The 20,093-nt window shown below is 35.1% G+C and overlaps 2 protein-coding genes across 9 annotated transcripts in view; both read left to right on the forward strand.

Moving 5' to 3' along the window:
• LOC133520755 (uncharacterized) overlaps window positions 1-14,706 on the forward strand; it is a 116,527-nt gene extending 101,821 nt beyond the window's left edge. For all 3 annotated transcript variants that reach the window (XM_061855388.1, XM_061855390.1, XM_061855389.1), the window contains exons 2-7: window positions 9,089-9,285; window positions 9,807-9,935; window positions 10,710-10,829; window positions 11,954-12,116; window positions 12,272-12,400; window positions 12,723-14,706. In XM_061855388.1, coding sequence (XP_061711372.1) covers window positions 9,089-9,285; window positions 9,807-9,935; window positions 10,710-10,829; window positions 11,954-12,116; window positions 12,272-12,400; window positions 12,723-12,957 — 973 coding nt within the window. In that variant the 3' untranslated portion in view covers window positions 12,958-14,706. The remainder of the gene's footprint in view (window positions 1-9,088; window positions 9,286-9,806; window positions 9,936-10,709; window positions 10,830-11,953; window positions 12,117-12,271; window positions 12,401-12,722) is intronic.
• A 3,107-nt stretch (window positions 14,707-17,813) lies between these two features.
• LOC133520743 (cytosolic carboxypeptidase-like protein 5) overlaps window positions 17,814-20,093 on the forward strand; it is a 34,032-nt gene continuing 31,752 nt past the window's right edge. For 3 of the 6 annotated variants that reach the window (XM_061855361.1, XM_061855363.1, XM_061855364.1), the window contains exons 1-2: window positions 17,817-18,340; window positions 19,614-19,765. In XM_061855361.1, the coding sequence (XP_061711345.1) occupies window positions 18,238-18,340; window positions 19,614-19,765 (255 nt within the window). In that variant the 5' untranslated portion in view covers window positions 17,817-18,237. Of the gene's footprint in view, window positions 18,341-19,613; window positions 19,766-20,093 lie in introns of all 6 variants that reach the window. The other 3 variants (XM_061855360.1, XM_061855365.1, XM_061855366.1) reach the window with 2 other exon arrangements.

Genomic DNA, 20,093 nt, shown 5'->3' on the forward strand with positions numbered 1-20,093 from the left:
AATGGGTTGACGTTAAAACTTATTGGTTTCGGACTGGCGGCCGTAAGAGGTAAATTGCATACACGCAAACGTTAGATAAACAGAACGGTCTGAATAAAACATGCTTTGATCTTTTTTATTAGGGGGCCTATAAGTAGCTATTTGATACTATTACGAACGATTTTGATATGTGGGTGAAGAAAATAAAAATAATAATTGAACTATACATAGTTTCAGATCGATGTTTCGCTCTCGTTAGACCATGTGCTACGGCTGTAGTACGATCGCATTTTTATCACTTGTCACTATGCCTGTCACGTTCTAACGAGTATGTAAGTGCGACAGTGTCAGGCATAGTGACAAGTGATAAAAATACGACCGTGCTACAGCCGCAGTAAGCTGTAAGTTCGTCGATATCGTCAGACCCTGTCGAATTTTAGACAACACTGTTACAAATAATAGTTAAGAATAAAGGATTTAACTTAACATATAGCTCCCAAACATACCTACCTAATTAATTATCTAAGCGGAAGTAACTACAATTTATTATTTAAATAAATAATTCCTACGCCCTTTGTTCTCCATAAGCGGACTGGATCGAGTTGCTATTGTATTTTAATCATTTTTACGTCTGAGAAAGGCGACGTTTCCTAATTGATTATACAGTTGATATTATGTGACCTCTACTCTGGTATTCTTCGCTTCAACGGAACGTCAAACGCGAAAAAATACAAAGAAATTTCGCTTATTCCTATGAAATGGCGACGTCAGTCGTTGTGACAACACGACAAGTCTGGAGGCGACATAAATTCGCTTAAGTTTAGTATGTAATTAGAAAATATAAATGAGATTAAATATATTCTTACATGTTCTATTTTTAGAAATACATGTACGGCGGTCGGCCGTATTTCCGCTTTAAATAATACTTAAATAGATATACAACTTTATAATATTTATTTATTAATATTTATTCCTCTTTATTCATTGCATATCTTAGATTAGGTTTTTTTATAATATGAATATAAAAGTAAAATATAAAAACACTTACAAAACAATACAAAATACATATAATCACATTATAAAAAACCTAACCTAGGGTGCCGCCAGCAGCGGGGCAGGGCCCAAGCTGCCGGTGGTCAGGGCCGCAGAGAGAGGAACCGACGTACTATACGCACCGTGTCCAAAATTACTGCCTTCTGCATCTGACCCTAATATTTATTATTATTAACTTTAGCACTTGTGTTTTTTGTGGCACATTTGTAGAAAAAAAAAAGAGGTGACTAGCACTTGTAATATTTTTTTTATTTCTATTTTAGGTCATAAACTACATCGCTTTTTTTAACACCAACCCAAAGCTGATTATAAAAGTATATTTACTGCTATTATTTATACTGATTTAAAATTAAACGTGACTTGCCCATTGCCAAAAAATTACGTCACAACCCACAACAATTTATATAAGTAGGTACAGTCGAGTTCACAAATATGTTTACAAGCCAACGTTCCAAAATAGCTATGTATTGGTGTTACAGGGGGGCAAAGTTGTTGTTTAACCCCTTGATATCCGAGCAAGTGAAAGATACCAAAATTGAACCACATGCGTAGCGTAGTGGTTTGAAAAGTGGAATATTAAGCGTTACGAGGGTTTCATCACTCAAAAGTCAATTTTATCAACCAAATAGAGCAAGCAACTCAAAATTAACATCAGATTACTTTGCCACAACTTTCTTATCAGATTTTGAATTACTAAGAGAGTCTTTTCGAGCTGCTGTGGTGAAAATATATTTAAGCCAATAAGGTCATGTAAATATTTTGGAACGTTGATTTTAAAGATGTTTGTGAACTCGACCGTACATGCAACAAGCAGTATGGTCTAGACAAGCACCAGTGATACCATGATAGACATGCGGTTGTATGTAATTCTAATAAATGTCTACTGTTAAAAGAAATTTTTTTTTTTTTCGCATGTGGCATATCTTGCAGTGCTATTCGAGCGTCATACTATTTATTTAAATCCATTACCTAGGCACTTACCTACCGCTATACGAGTAGGTATAATACTTGTGCTATAAACGCTTGTCGACATAAGACCCCTTTGGAATCACGAACATGAGAGCTAAAAGCTTTATGACATATTACAGCGACCTCCCTCACATCACACGTCACGTGTATTAAATCAATAGTTACGATTTTTCCTGACTTAAAAAAAACGCGTTTTAACCGTAGTTATTTTCACCACGCCTTTACTTTTAACGGGCATTTAGAGTCCGTCTAAATGCTAAAAAAAGCGGCCAAGTGCGAGTCGGACTCGCCCATGAAGGGTTCCGTACCATTTATGACGTATTAAAAAAACTACTTACTAGATCTGGTTCAAACCAATTTTCGTTGGAAGTTTGCATGGTAATGTATATCATATATTTTTTTTAGATTTTTCATTCCGTTATTTTAGAAGTTACAGGGGGGGGGGACACACACTTTTTTTCACTTTGGAAGTGTCTCTCGCGCAAACTATTCAGTTTAGAAAAAAAATGATATTAGAAACCTAAATATCATTTTTGAAGACCTATCCTTAGATACCCCACACGTATGGGTTTGATGAAAAAAATTTTTTTTTTTAATTTTTATGACGCATTAAAAAAAAACTACTTACTAGATCTCGTTCGAACCAATTTTCGGTGGAAGTTTGCATGGCAATGTATATCATATATTTTTTTTAGATTTTTCATTCTGTTATTTTAGAAGTTACGGGGGGGGGCACACTTTTTACCACTTTGGAAGTGTCTCTCGCGCAAACTATTCAGTTTAGAAAAAAATGATATTAGAAACCTCAATATCATTTTTAAAGACCTATCCATAGATACCCCACACGTATTGGGTTTGATGAAAAAAGATTTTTTGAGTTTCAGTTCTAAGTATGGGGAACCCCCAAAATTTATTGTTTTTTTTCTATTTTTGTGTAAACATCATAATGCGGTTCATAGAATACATCTACTTACCAAGTTTGAACAGTATAGCTTTTATAGTTTCGGAAAAAAGTGGCTGTGACAGAATCGGACAGACAGACGGACATGACGAATCTATAAGGGTTCCGTTTTTTGCCATTTGGCTACGGAACCCTAAAAAACGAACTACGAACGACTTTGCACCGGTTAAAACAGAACAAAGTGGAGGGCTGTCATTATAAAAGTCATATTTTCGTAGAAATTTGACATTAGCACACTTTGTCATTGTAAAGCCATACAGAGTAGCTTGGTCCAACTCTAATGCACATTTTTTGTTGCTCTTCCACTTGATTATCATGCCTTATAGGTAAATGTGGTTTTCCATCACAGAAGAGTACATGCTTCATGTGCAATAAGGTCCTTTTTATCTGAAATTCCAACAGAAATAGCTCATGAAACATAAGGACCCTTCTCTAATGGCCACAAATATCCTCTCAATTTTCAAATTTCCAATTATGAACCTTCGATTTCCGGCTTTAAATACAAGCATTCGCCCCAAGGCCCTGAAGTATACTTTGTAGTCTTGCATAACTAAAGTTACTTTGAAATCATTAACGATATTTTGATGTGGTGAAATGTAAGTAAACATTATATGTTCTAAAGGCGCCATTATCGCCAATTTCAGCCGTAAACAGCCGACGTGGCACTTAAAAAGCTATTAGATTCTAGTTATAACGCGAAAGAATCTCAAATGTATATGTAGAGTGCTTATAGGCAATCTGTGTTCAAATACTTTGAAACAGCTTAAATCGGGAGATGTTCAATATCTACAGGCACCAAATACGTGACTATCTTCCTGTGTACTCGGTACAGAGTTATTGTTAATGCGTATGCTTAACGTTCACAGAAATATACTTAAGTAAAATGTAGTTATGGAATGCTGAGTATGGGTTGTTGCTGTATACTCCAAGAGTGAAACATATTTATTAGTGCGTTCGTAGAATTAGGTTTAGAATAATTGTCAATATTGTAACTAGGCAATAAGCGATTTCGTATCAACATATTTTATATGGTTTTGCATAAAAGTAATTATTCTTAAATCGAATTGGATTTTATACCTATCCATCAATCACTAAAACAACAGGAATTAGATATAAACAATTTCAAATTATACCTCCTATATTTTTAAATCTATTGTATGTAAAAGTAGTTAATTCATTGATTATGCAAATGCTTGTTTCCAATATTATTTCTGGTACCCTCATAAAAAACAAGTACGTAACATCTGTGAATATGAACAGGCTTTCGTACGTGATGCGCGTGGAATATGTGTAGGTAGGATTGCCGATAAAAATATCTACACACTATCTATACTGGTACCTCTAAATAAACAGAACGTAGTTGTAGGAAAAGGATTTTACCCATTTTCTATGACTTCTTCTTCTTCCAATGCCATCTTCTACCGGAGGTCGGCTATCATGAGGGCTATACGAACTTTAGACGCAGCCGCGCGGAATAATGAACGTGTGCTCTGTTTAAACCATGTTCGAAGATTTTTGAGCCATGAGTTACGTCTTCGTCCGGATGATCTTTCCCCTTGGATTTTTCCTTGGATAATTAGTTGAAGGACTAATTGGGTTGGGTTAATTGGGTTTCTATTACTAATTAGGTTTGATTCAGTACTACGTCCCAATCCCAATAGTAATAGCCATTGGGGTATTTTAAATTATGCAGATTAAGATAATTTTTTAACTGTGATCAGTGATTCAAAAGGACATCACGACATCTTTAACAAAAGCCGCAACTGCAGATAAGTAGCTCGTAAGAACATAGCTTACTTTGTTATGATATATATACTGGTAATATAGTTCAACATATCGATAAATTTAACTTCTACCTACTACCATATTACTACTAGATACTCACCCCTTTCATCTACATCGGGGTATTCCTCTGCCTATTTTTTTCCTATAACATCACCTACTCAAACGCTCAAAATTAAAACTGGTTACAGTACTTATAGAAATTTAAAACGCTAAGTGCGCACACCATGATGTTTACAGCATTACAGCAAAGACAATAAATCACCTTTTGTTTAACTGTCGACCTTTTATCACGACCAGGAGCTTTCCGTTGTTCTCTATTTTATGTGGGCTTTTTTACGTCTTCATCGCATCTGTTACATGTAGACGCACCATTTGCCGCACTATAAAACACAGTAAACATTACGGTTTTGTGGTATTGCGATGCATAGCTGCTAAAAATAACATCACGTTTCAGAACTAATAAAGAAGTCAGGGGAGAAGTGAGCAAATCTTTATAATAGCCGAATTTTTTGATTAACGAATTGAATGACAAGTAACTGGTCGTGACTGTCGAGAGCTGTTGACGACGTCCACGCCCACACAATTAAAGTTGTAATTATATAAGAATCTTGAATAATATACCAAACCAACTTATGTGAAGTAATAAAGAAGGGGGATGATAAGTTATCTAGTGCTAGATGCTAGTAAGAGCCTACTAGTATTACGAAAGAGGCAAATTACTCGTACCTAACTAAAATAGTAGGTATGGTTTTCCCGTAGATACGGGTGGCGATACATGAGTGGATTTGCGCCTGAAGCGAGCACAAGCAACTAAGTAATAAATTGATACGTCAATAACACACTCAAGATTCAAGAATACACCCACTGAGTGATGCTTTGTACTTATGGTTGGTATCACTTTGAGTTTGAGCATGGGTACCCGTGCAAATAATCCGGACGCCTAAACCGGGATGGATACTAAAAATAAATTCAAGTATTCAGTATCCCTCAGAAAGGACACTACATATTTGCAAACGTGCTACAATATCTAATTCAATTTGTCCCTTTGGAGAAAAGGCGTAAAGTGAAAGTTGTAAAGAGATTCGTGGAATATTTTGGTGTGTCCTTTTAATGCTTCAAGATGTTGTTGTTGTTGTTGTTGTTATTGTTGTTAGAGTCGGACCAAGCCAACAACTCTATCTATGAAATCACAGAGTAATGTCATCATTATTGTCATTTTTCTATGAAATATGAAATTTATAATGACACTCTCTCACTTTGTTCTGTTGAACTTATTGAAGTCTGCAAACGTAATTCAGTATAATGTCGCGGTCGCATGAATGTCGGTTCCTCCCAATGGGACGCCCTGGGAAAGAGAGTATGCAAGTGTACCAATACAAACATCGATAGTGTCAGTAAAGACTCGTTAGACATAGATAATTAGACACTAGCAAAAATAGACTACACTTAGTCCCCCGTACGAGAAACTCAAGGCTGAGCCAAAATTACAAGAGACATTTGCTCGGAGCCAACAGTTGTGTCACTTAATTTTACAATGTATTACAACTAGAGATATAAAATAGAAGTAGTACAGTCAGCGTCAAAAGTAACGTATCAGACTATGCCTCAAACGTGTGAGTATCATTCTCTAATAGCTTAGCAAAAACAGATGTCTATATATCCTCCTAAGGTCCAGCCATACAAATGAAAAATTCAAAATTTGCCACTAAAATTTGAACCTACAGTGCAGGGAATAAATCCTGTTTATTTTATTTTGTTTGAAAATTGAACTAAACAAAATAAATGCAACACTGTTCCATTGGATATGACTTAAATTTCATCGAACTGAATAAATACTATAGGTCTCGGGCCTTACGAGGATATGTAGAACTATTAGATACTTACTCAGATACTTTTGAAAGGGGACTGTTTAGATATAAATATTTGTATTTGGAAAAGTATTCAATGGTGGCAGATACTTTCGGCACGTTGTTCCATCCGCTACTTTGCTGACTGTACTTTTACAAGGTGTTTTATGTATTTGTAGTTTTTTTTTGTTGAAAAAAGTAAGCATTTGACCACCATCTCACCTGAAGCGCCGATTCAGTCTAGGATGGAACATGCTTACCTAAAAAATGTTTATTCACTCTCGATTTAAAAACAAGAGAGCTGTACGCTGTTTGTAATTATTCCAATGAATATCTTTCCTAATGCATTAAAAAATGTCAAAATTCGCTAAAACTATTCATTCGTAAAAAATACCCTTCAATAAAGTTATACGTAAATAATAGGTCAACCAAAAAATAAATAAATAGAGCAATTTGTAGTACGCAAGGTCTAGCAAATGGTAGACCCGTCTCATGACTTGTAAGAAAATGGTTTAAGCAGAAGTTGGAAAGGGCAGAATAATTAACTTAATCATCTTAAGAGTTCAAATACCCCAAATTAAATACTAAAATAACTTTGTCCTGGTTTAACAACCAAGTAGAAATTATGTATTCATATTACTAAATAGGTACCTAGCTTATTGTTCATCAATCTTGAATTATAAGATTCACCCACGTCTTAATCAATTAATCTTATATAGTATGAGAGTATCTACCTCCGAGTTCGTTGCCTTAGAAAAATTTCATCATGACATGATATATACTTTCTATCTTGTTTATAAAAGTGTATGATGAATAAGTATCATCAACGATCTTTGTTAGGGATATATTTTATCTTTTTCTAAGTTTTGCTAATGGCAATTCGTTAAATTACTTTTGTTTTGAATTCTTGTTTCATCGCCAACGTGTGTGTAATACATATTGTGATATTAATACGCGTATCAGCTGCCGATGTCACCCGCCAACGTAACCGGACAGTATTTCAAATTTAATTTAAAATTAACCCTTTCGCCACAATTAACACTTTCATCACACAAAAATGTCAAACACGCCTGCATTATAATTAAATAGAGATACAGCATTTCAACATTATAATATTGTATAGTCAGCTGCAGAGAGAGGAGCCCCCCGCCTTCATAAACTGATTGTATGCAGGGGGGTCACCTCTCTCTGCATCTGACTGTACTGGACAATGTTGTTGGCTAATAGGTACGTGTATCTTGTATTCAATGTATAACAAAACGTAACATTGTATTGTATATTTGTTGGTTGTCCCTAAAATAAATAACATACAATAAAATATATGTAGATATTTACTTACCTCAAAGAGATGTTGCAAATCCCAATTACCAAATAAGTTCTAAAAAAATGTCCCGCTCTCTAATTTGGTGCAGAGTTATCTTGGTCTGACTCTAATATCTGATTTTTAAGTCGTGAATAGTAAGCCACATCTCCTGATAGAGCTTCCTAAAACTAACGCGAGAGCTAGATCAAATCACAATTAATTATTAGCTCCTTAATTAATCATCACTTTTTTTAATATTCCTTAATTATCAACATTCATGGTCAGCCTATTATTAGTCACGTGACTTAATTGCAATTCGCAGCGTACTTAATGTTATGACTGAAATAAAATTTCTTATTTTATATTTTTCCTAATATTTCCAGTTGAATTGAGTAATTTGATGAATATGCTATGAGCCTATGAGTCCATGACAGTTTTATATAAAAGGAGGGTAACCATGAGACTCAGTAAATTTATGTTAAACATTAAATAATTATAACCAAATACGTTTACATATTTTTGAACATTCTTTTGTATTACGAGTGTTTATACTAAACGTGCAGAGTAAGATATACCAGTGTGTCCCTAGCCATTGGACAAAGCCGAAATGTACATATGCATTAGGGTATTTAGAACCAGTGTACAAAGTATCATAACAACCGGTGTAGCGGTTTCGAAGAAATTAACAAATTACCAATATTTTACTTTGGAGCAGCCTGTATGTGTTAGTATCTCCTAAGGTAATATCTTAAAAGAATAGTATGGAACCTTCTTCGACCTTTTTGAGTATTATTTTTATTTATGACACTAATAAGTAATAAGCTTCTGACTTTTGAAAAATGTCATCATTATCAAATATTTCGAACAAATTGTCAAAAACACTGCCAAAGATTAACACAGTATGTTTCTTTTTGTTGTCGATTATTGCAAATGACTTTTGTTCGAAAAAAATATTTTTTTATCTTTTGTTCTAATTTAAAAAATATTAACGTCAGAGCATTTCTGAGAAGTAACCCGACGTGGGATTTCAGGGTTTGTCCAATGGCTAAGGTCACCCTGTACATATTTCTGATCACGACTTATGAATCAACCTGAATACTGCTACTTCTAATAGGTTGCAAGCCTATGACTTGTACTAGGTTTTGCCCATATTATCGACTATTTTCCTAAAACCAACTTTCCTTGCCACAGGACAACGTCACCTCCAGGCGAGCCCCTAGTCCGAGCCCCGGTGGGCAAGCCAAGATGTCCGCCCGCCATCTCAAGACTGCGCGTCGAGAAAGTTGAGGGCGGCCTGGCAGTTGCCGGCGTCGTGGTCGCCGCCAACTGCCAAATCGTCCTACCCATATTCGGCTTCCTCTTCATGCTGGTTGGATGCGTGCTTACTGGTGAGTCTACATTTTCGAACTTGTAGGTGTTTAGATTTTCCAGATTTCTCTACATTATACATTCAATATGCTGTTTCCAAGCTGAAATAACCAACAAGTCTTCATGCAGGGTTAAACATTTAGGTAAATTATAAATCATCGAAACTACAATAATAAAATTGCGATGAGGTTGGTTTTTCCCGTGATCATAAAATATAATTCGACCAATTGACCGGAAATAGAAAATTGTGTTTTGAGAATAGCGCACAAATTATCTAAGAATGGGTGACCAGCGTATTATTTAAATTACCATTCCATTCGCCATTTTTAAGTTTAAAACGTGTTGACACTAAAACAGAGATGGCGTTAGTAACAATAACGTGTAGCAAAGAGATGCGCCTTTTTCAAAAGAGCGTTGTAAAAGCAAAACGTTAATGGAGGTTGTTATATTCTCTGAAATAAAAGACGTCGTAATGACGAATGACTTTTCCATGATGAAGGGCTTTTGTGTGAAGCTACAATTAAATTTAATTTTTTCACAGCTACGTCGTACCGTGTCCGTGGGGAAAATGAAGAACAGGATCATTATCAAGAACGGATCGCATTTACGGGAAACTCTCGGGTGCTTGGCCCCGTTTGCATAGTCGCCGGTGCACTTATGACAATTGCTGGTTAGTAATAATCAATTATTCTCCTAGAATATTATATAATATGCAAATAAACCAAAACACCCTTGAATATTAAATGATATAACACGTTAAATGACGTACGTTCTAAAGACAAATATTATTCTTTAGACGCTTCAATTTATGAAATGAACTTTCTTAAAATAGCCGTGTTCTATGTAGGTATGATATACAACTGGCGGTCGGCTTTTTTATGTATAATGATTGATTTTATATCGATTCTATGATTGTATATCGGTTTAATACTTAGATTTAAACTGTTCTCCTTTTAATTTAATTATAATTTTACTGTAGTTATCAATCAAATTTTAACTGAAGTACTTATTATGTAAAATCTAATAATTTAAATTGCATGTAAGTATGTTGCCGTACGTTGTAAACTCATGTGTGTATATGATATAAACAGTTTTATATAAAAATGGTACGTCCAGAATTATATGATGTCCACGGTGGATGGCTAAATCTGGTTTCTGTTGACGTAAATGAATGACTAGACTTCTAATTAAAAACATTAAATTACAATCCAATACATGTCTTAAGGTGCGTAGATACCAACACGTACGCATATCACGCCGTGTCCACTCTTTAACTTGTATGCTAAATACTCGAACAATATCTGACCTAAGACTAAACTGTCTAAGTCAAGCGTCGAGCCCATTTAGATTTGGACCGTATGTAGTGCTTTGAAAGGTATAAAATTAAATATTTCTAGTTTTATTAAATATGGTTTTGATATAACAATATAATTGATTGTTGCAGGTGTCGTGCTATGCATACTGATGCGTGCTGCCCAGCGACGCCAAAGGAGACTGGCGTTCCACTGCCCCATTCACGGAGACTTCTATCCCTTGAGCCCACAAAATAGTAGAAAATATTCCCGTAAGTCATTGTCTTAAACTCATTGTCAATAAGTTAACTAGAATTGGCTATGTGGCTGCGGGGTCTATTACACCGCGAGCCAGGAACAGATTTCCATGACCAATCGCTTCCCGGGCGAAAACTCGTATAGTAGTCAACGGCTATGTATTTATTTTATTATTATTATTTATTTTATTTGATACACTAGCAGCTCTTGGAGCTGATGCGTGTATATCGCAGCACTTGTGTTTATTTAGCACTTTTTAATGTTCTAAAATGTGTATCTAGTCTATTTTTGAAAGAGTTCACTGACGGTGCACTAACAACAGTTCCTGTATGATGAACCTTCGTAGACGTCAGCTGCCGCTCCATTTGTGGGTTGAGAATAGCCACCGAAACACGTAAAACAAATTTAGTCATAGCCTCCCGTTTGATACTTTGTCAGATGATATTGTTAGTTAAAAAAATCGTCAACCGGTTGTATCGCGATGGTAAAAACGTCAGCTCGTCGCATGAACATAAAAAATAAGCACTTTACCTTTTTATGATAGTAAAACAAAAATATGAAATCATGAAATATAACATTCCATCAAGCGTTTCGAATAAACGGATTACGCAATTTACACATTACGCCTACTTTGCGGTCATAAAGTGGTAAGGCGCGTATTTTTTACATATTCATTTGAATAGTTGCGGTCTTTCCATCGCGATACAACCGGCTGACGGTTATTTTTTATTTAAAAGAGCATCTAAACTATCATCTGATAAAGTATCAGCCGGGAGGCGATGAATGACGAAATATGCTCCTGGCTCGCGGTCTACATGGGCCATTAGTCATTTTCAGTTGACATGTATCATTTTTTTTTATGAATATATAAATACCACGATAAGTTATATTTTTTGGGAAACCACGCACCTCGCATATAACTAATTGAGTTTTTTTGTCTTTTAAGAGCGAGTGTCCATTCGTGTAATAAACTACACATATGTATAAGGAAGATAAGGATGCTTAAAAATAATTGCAAAAACTAGTGCCTACGCCGATTCTCTGCGTAAGGCCGTCAAGCTTCAGCAGTTTCAAATATTCTGAGATAAGAGTTAGTGATTTATTATAAATCTAATAGTTCTTGTTTATAATTTTACAGGTAGCCCTAGCGGTATCTGGCGTGGTATACGAAGTTGGCTCGGGCTGGTGGAGGAGGGAGAATCCCCACGCTGCCCGCGCTCCGCGGAGCCTGCATCGCCCGCCCGTGCTGACGCACCCTGCCCGCCGCCTTTACCTTTCCTTGTGCCATCTGACTCCGTCGTGTAAGTGTCTTTACCGACCTATTCCAAATATATTCTTGTTTTAATTGTTATTTACAAATCACTCTGCTCTACCCTCTCACTCTCAATTATTACCTCAGGGATTTTTGTGACAGGATAATTAATGATTTAACATAATAATGTCTTAATTGTTCCAGGGGCATGGCGTCAGTTTTAGGAGCTCCTTTAAGCCCTGATGCAACATTTGGATCTATCAAGTCCCTGGCCATATCCAGAGAGGTGGCAAGCTTCCCTCTTTCACGCTCTCCAACTCCACCCCCTATGAGGTATACACATAATAATCTGGTCCCATAGACAAAATGCCAACCGCTTACGATACGTAAAATATGCACTAATATGAAAGAGTGTTAGAGTTAGGGAGACATAAAGCGATTCGATATACACATAATAATCTGGTCCCATAGACAAAATGCCAACCGCTTACGATACGTAAAATATGCACTAATATGAAAGAGTGTTAGAGTTAGGGAGACATAAAGCGATTCGATGGCGAATTCGATTGTCACCTTGGCTAGGCCGCCTGATATGAAGTTTTAAATGTTTAATATGCTTAATTTTAAGCCGATATAATATAGTCTGTTTTTTCAGTTGTCCACCGTTCAAAGAAGAACCAATGATCCAGAACGACATCCCGAATGCTGTAACTCGCCCCGTCTTCGACTGCGGGTCGCCGACGTGCAACTACAGAGTTGTGGAGTGTAAGCTGACGACGACCGACGAGATATGCCGAGGCGCGCCCGTGCACGCCAGCGTCCACAAGGCCTCAGACCGAACCAGACCAGCCACAGTCTCCATCACGATACCTAACGAAGGAAAGGGCTAACCGATCTCAAAGGACTGAAATCATTAGATAATTATATAATTATTATGTTTGATGAGGAAAATGTGAACTTATTTTGATAATTAGGATTATCGGACGAGGTACATATTGAACCCGTCTAATCGAGGCATTTTGTTTAAGACGGAACGGAGTACGATGTAATTTTTTCCATTAAGCCATTACCTTTGCATATTGATTTTAATGTTAGCTCAAATAATCACATCTGTCTTCCGTTAGTAGCACCATCTGACGAATTGTCACACTTACTGAAACTAAAATACACTCTAACACTAATTATATACGTGTTTATATCTAAGTACTAAAGAAAAACCACTTCTGATTATTTATGTAACATTTTTGAACCTATCTTAATATAAGTTATAGCACAGACGCAAAGTGTAATGTAATTATTGTTAACCTATGCTCAGAATGATTACTCAATCAGTTTAACAAATAAAGTATCAATTATTATCGTACTTTCTTTGCTCTATGTATAGCAATATGTTCCGCCAAATATCGTATGTAAGAGATGGATTTGAATAAGAGATCAAGATCAATTTAGGAATGAGAATGAATGTTGTATCAATTAAATTTGTTTAAAATTAGTTTATACGTTTATGTCATAAAATAGCTACTATAATTTTATTAACAAATTATTACTAATTCAAAATTGTTTATTACATCATAATATGTATGTGAGTATTATGTACGGTGTGTATTGTATTGTGTGAAATGCTCATATGTATGTATATGTGTCCTAGTCGATAAAATAATGTTTATTTTCCATCCTAGGTTTTTATTCGATGAAATTATTTTCATAGCATGAGTGCAGAAAAGAAGCAGAACAAAAATGGTGTAAAAGCTACTTGAATGATCCTGTTAACACGTGAGCATGCCCATGAATCGTACAGAAACTACAAAAACGCATACAAATATTTAGCAATTCATATAACGTATTTTCCTATGTGGTTTTGCTATTTTCTATTAAAGAAAATTTTCATCTGAGTACTACTTGTCCCTGAAACCAAAAAAAACTTAAATGCAACATTAATTTTCGACTAAGGTACTGACAGTAGTTCGCTCAGTGTCATGTAGAAGTTTTTTTCTTTGATTTCGTTGTACGTATAAGTAGGTATTTAAGAAATTAAGATAAGTACATTCATACTTCATACAAAACACATATTACCCCTAGTCGTAGTTCCGAAATGTGATATTTTATTTATTTTAAAACGTCGGTAATATTTTGGTACAACACGTCACGTCAGTTTTATATTTATGTATTTTGATAATCACGAAAATTAACAACCTACTTATGTATAATACATATATCCTTCGGTTATCATTATTTTGGTGAAATTGCCAAAAAAAGTTGCCAAAATTCATTATACATTGCGTTTTTTTAACCGCTCACCATTCAATGTTTGGTGATGATATTCAATATGTTCATAAAAAATGTTTTAGCATCACACTCAACCATGCTCACAAAAGACATATTAAGTAGGATGCAAAAAGTGTAGATAAAAGTGTAGTCCAGGTGTATATTTGGGTATTACTCGTAGATTCTAACAAGTAACAGATGATTTTTGTGATGAAGGCATTTATTGGCCAAGTTGAAATCGTAAGGAATGTAATTTTTATAATCCTTGGGTAAGTGCCACGCCTAAGTAACCTATTATTAGTGTATACTTAATTAAGCTATTTAATTTTGTTATAATTATAAGGACAACGTGGAAATACAATTTTGAAGTTAAAGTATTCCTTTTCATTTGTTGTAACCCTTTACTAACAGCGACAACCATCTAGATCTAGGTTATGAGCCACAAAATAATATTTAGGCGATGTTGTACTGAAGAAAGCCGATGTGTGTCATGACCAATGCACGCATGTTTTATACGACAGTTTTAGAAAAGTGCCACTCTAATCCCTCCTAGCAGGGAAGAAATAGTACATTACGATACAAGTGCGAAAAATAGGAAATTCGAAACGAGTGGCGATAAATTAAAACACGACCGAAGGGAGTGTTTTAAATCGACACGAGTTGCGAATTACCTATTCGCACATGTATCGTACAACGTTTTACAGTACATATGGCCCTTTAAATGTTCGACACAGTAACGTAATATGCTACTTCTCGCACTAGTGCTATAAAGTAGCCCCATATGTACTGTAAAAGTCCTTTTCCGAATAGGTGATGTAAAATAATACATGGTACAACGAGGGGGGTAAGTGAAATTTTGGATACGAGGGTGGAATTTAAGACTCGAGTTTGCAATATTCTTACCCCCGGAGTTACACACAATGTTTTTCATCACACTTGCGAAGAAAAAACTAAATTTTAAACGAAATAATTCTTAAATACGGTGACATATCAAAAATTCGTCCGCCATTTTGTAATTTCTTGACAGGTTAGCATCGAGGGCATAGACTTATTCGGCATTCAGCCAAGATTGAAAATGATGTAAAAATATTTTAAAAGGCTGTTAAATTATTTAATTTTAAACATAAACAAAAGTATTAAATTATATACGTCAGTATTTTAAAAGTAAAATTCATTTATGCTACACGGTTTATATGAATAAGTGACATAATAAAAAAAGCTATAACTCCCTAGGGAGTTATAGCTTTTTTTCACAATCCATAACTCCCGAGGGAACAAACTAGGTCTTTGTTGTTCAGTACACCTGCATGACATAAGAACTAATTCGAGCAAGTGTGATGAAACAAATATTTGCACATCATGCACCAAATGAAGAACTAGAGACCTATACTGTGCTAGTCGCAATCAATTATTACTTATATACTTTTTTATTTCAATAATTACTAGAACTACTCTACATACTCCTTTCCTAGAGCCCATATCCGCCACCAGAACGGCATCTGCACAAGGCATAAATATGAACACTGAACAATGCACCAATGAATTTACAGGAACGCATTAAATGCGCTTCTTTAAATTCAAATAATGACGAAGAGTTAAGCTTAAGATAGGGGCTCCCAAACTCCGCGCCGCGGTACCCTGGTGCGCCGTAGACAGTAGAGGGGCGCCGTTAGGCTATCCTTCGCATCATGTACCTTATGTATTTCGAATAGTTAGGGCGCCTAAGTTAGGGTGCCGAGATTCAATTTTAAACTTGCAAGTGAAGACTAAAACCCGCTTAGAAGCTTAACTCTTTTCGTTCTGGTGGTTATCTGCAATAACCACCAATTATCGACCAATTTGTTTAGTAACAGAGCCATCTATGGTTAAAGTATCCTATTACGTGGTCAACAAGAAGGCCTAAGTTGGATAACAATGTCATTCGCAGTTCGCTCGACGGCTGTTTGTGGAACTAAATTTTTATTCGAAAACCGCCGTTTACGGAAATGTGAAAGTGTGATTTTGCTGGCAAGTAAAAAAATTATAAATAATCGTTTTTTTGCTGTGTTTTGTGATACGTATTATGAAATATACTTATTCATTTATTTTAAGTGAAAAATATATAGATTTAGATTTATAACTTTTGGTAGAAGTGAACTTATTTAAAGTGGTTAACAGCGATAACCACCGTGGCACAATTGTTTTTTTTTACTCGATTTTTTTTTTGTAAAAAATAGTTTCACATGTAATAAAAAGAGTTAAATATTCAGGTTTTAAAAGGTACCTTTAGGTAAAAGCTGACTTATTCAAGGTGGTTAACAGCGATGACCACCGTGACACAAATATTTAGTAATTAAAAAAGGTTTAGGTAATAATATACTTCAAAAGGGTCATAAATATAATAATTATTTCTGTTTTAGATACTAATTTAACGATCGAGAAATCGAAAACGCTTTAATATATGAAGATATACCTTTAGACAATGATAGTATTTACAAAAAACTCCAAAAAGACCCGAACTGTTGCCTAGATAGACTGTGCCTAAAGGATTTCAGACGTCATGTTTATCAAGACATGCTAGCCCCTGCTTATGTTAATGCCAGCAGCGGGAGAGCAAACAGCAGTTCTAGGAGGAGCAACACTAACTCGCCGACTTATGCATATATAAAAAAACACAAACCCTTTGTACCAACTTCTATAAGGCATGCAAGTAGCCAATCATCTACCAATAAGAGGTACATCGCGACGATGCACTGTGTGGAGCTGCAAAATATGCAAAGTACCACTTTGCTACCGTAAAGAGGGAAATGCGTGCTTTAATTCACAATTTTGTTTTGTATATAATACAATATTTTTGCAAATAAAACTGTGTACTTGTTTCACGGTGGTTACGCCTACTAACCACCCTGTAAAACACCCCCTTCAAACAGAAAATGAAAAAAAGTCATGGATTTTCATATTATTAGCCCAAAACAATAAATAAGTTTTTATTATAATAAACAAAAATCTGTGACACAAAGAGTTAATGCAGATGGTGCTGTAAGTAATCATATTAATCTTTGCTTTGAAGGCGATATCATGGCGACTGGAAACTTTAACCCAAATTGTAGAAAAAAAAAATCTATGCTATAAGATTCTTCTTAAAAACTCTCTAAAGACCGCAATAGTTATCTCAAGAGTTTTTTTAGGTAGTGACATCTATATTTAAGGAGCTGAACTAAACAAGGGTTACCAACGGTCTATAGTCTAAACCTTTTCAAATATATCATACTTACCATACCATTGATATATGATTGATAGCATACTTGATCAACTATTAAACATTCAAAAAAAGATATGTGCACAAACAAATTGATGGATTTAGTGGAGCAGAAATCAATACTACGATAAGCAAATACTTACTTACATTTGAAAGTAATTGGCAAGATAACAATATGTAGGTATCCTTTTTTTATTTTTTCGCACTGGCAGTCTCTATTCTCCCACTTTCCTTTGTTAAATGCAGTGGTGGCAGCCATCTTGAATAAAATTTCACGGTGGCGTAAAGTGTAATTCCAAATAAAAAATTAATATCCATAATAGTGAATGGGATACAAAATAAAATTTGTCATAAAAATTTACAATATTTATAAAGGCTAAACCATTTGCAAATACTCATTCGGAGTGTGTGAAAATTATTAAAAGATCACCAATAAAACAAATCAGCTGTTATCCGTCAATCGATGTCAACAAAATTACATAATTTTGTTTAGAAAAACAGTGTAGCCTCCGTTTTTGAGTGTCATTTTGATATTAGCAAACATGCAGATTCATATAAATGTTCTGCAAAACAAATTCTTCAAGTAAATGTTTACCCAGAGGGTGCCAAAATTCTCGACTAATTTACGACTTTTTGTAGAATGTAGTCCACAGTACATTTTTTAAACATGGATCACAACAGTATAATTGAGTGTGGTGGATTTTATTTTATACACAATTTTGACTCTGGAAATCTCGGTCATGTGGAGCGAGTGCCTACGGAGCTTATTGGTATGTTTTTTATTGTTTTTGTTTTGCCAAATTACAAAGTCCAATGCCGTTACACAGGTCCAATTTATAGTGCCAATAAAGCAGGGTTGTCTTTCATGGCTAATAAACAGTTTTGTAGACGGAACATCGCCCGAGGTTGCATAGATTCTCAATGGACATTTTGCTTTATAGGTCAACAATTAAGTAGCAAGAATTAGCTCCTTATACAGTGATTCTTATATGATCACCATCTCTTTATTAAATTTGTTTCTTAGGCTAGGGCTTTTCCATATTCTACACTTATCTTGTACTGTCCCAAAAGTCTGAAAGCTGAAAACCATTCACATATAGCTACGGACAGGCCTTATGGGCACTAAGAATAGTGCTAGTTCAGTGGTCTCCCTCACTAATTCAAGCCACATGTTCAGTCTAACTCAACTGGTTGCGACCAATTGTGCATGTGATGCAAACTCATCAACCAATCGCATTGTGACATTAGACTGCACGATTGGTTCAAATTAGTGTGCATGACACCGCAGTACAAGCCCCATTTTTATTGCCCATAAGGCCTGTCCTTAGATATATGTCAATGCTGAAAACACATTTTCTTTATTAGTGGTCTCAATCTTAATGTAACTGAATTATTTTTTTATTAATCATTACAAATAATGGTATCTGGCTAATTTTAAGTTCAAACAGTAAAAATCCATGAACTTCCGATATTGCTTATAATTATGAAAAAAGATCCACTCCGGCTCCTGAATGGTGAGGCAAATAAAGTAAATAGATATAAAAAAATGGGCATAATATTTCTTGCTTGTCTTGTTGTCAAGTAAAATGATGTTTTCCATGGTAAAAACTATCCTTTATCCTAGGGACTCTAACTATCTCAATACGAAATTTCATCTAAATTGGGTCAGCGGTTTAAGCATGAAGACCCTTCCATAGACAGAGTTACATTTGCATTTATAAAATAATTAAGTAGGGATGGAGAAACTTTCTTCTTGATTAATCAGCCACTACTTGGTTCATTTTCTAATCATTTGGGAACATTTGAATCTACGTTATAATAATGAGTAATAAATATACGACTTAATCCTGTTAACTGGAGGATTGTACTATAATACGATTCAGGAGACTCCCCTTGGCCACAAATTCTGAAAAGAATTTTACTTTTTTGTATTTTGAATTCATCATATGTGATATAAATCATTAAAATAGTTTTAATTCATAAGGAACTTTCGCGTAAACCAAGGCAACATTATGGAGGATTATAGTTTCATTTATTTTGCAGCTCCAAGCCTTAACCCAAAAACAAATACAGCAGAAACCCCGGACTATGAGTTCAACATGTGGACTCGGCCAGATTGTGCCGGCACTGAGTTTGAGAATGGCAACCGCACCTGGTTTTACTTTGGTATCCAAGCCAGAGAGCCTCTTGTTATGGTAAGTATGAGAAAGTGAAAAAAAAAGCTAATATCACATCAACCCAATATAGGATTCCTGCTGTTTACTTTTAAAGATCTAAGTAAAAAGCGTGTTGAACCACCTTTTTATCCAACTTATGCATCTAGATCTCATCAAAGATCTGCAGAAGCTTTCCTTTGCGTCAGGCTAGGTTGATATGTGTAAGAATTTTCTCGTTATGGTTGTTTTATTTTGGTATTTGGTAAATAAATATCTGCCAATACATGCAGTTTTATTATGTCAAAATGGAAATCCAATATACACGGTGAGTTTTTTTTTTTTTTTTAATCCGTTAAAATCAAGGGTG

This window comes from Cydia pomonella, chromosome 8, assembly GCF_033807575.1.
Source record: "Cydia pomonella isolate Wapato2018A chromosome 8, ilCydPomo1, whole genome shotgun sequence".
NCBI classification, from domain to species: domain Eukaryota; kingdom Metazoa; phylum Arthropoda; class Insecta; order Lepidoptera; family Tortricidae; genus Cydia; species Cydia pomonella.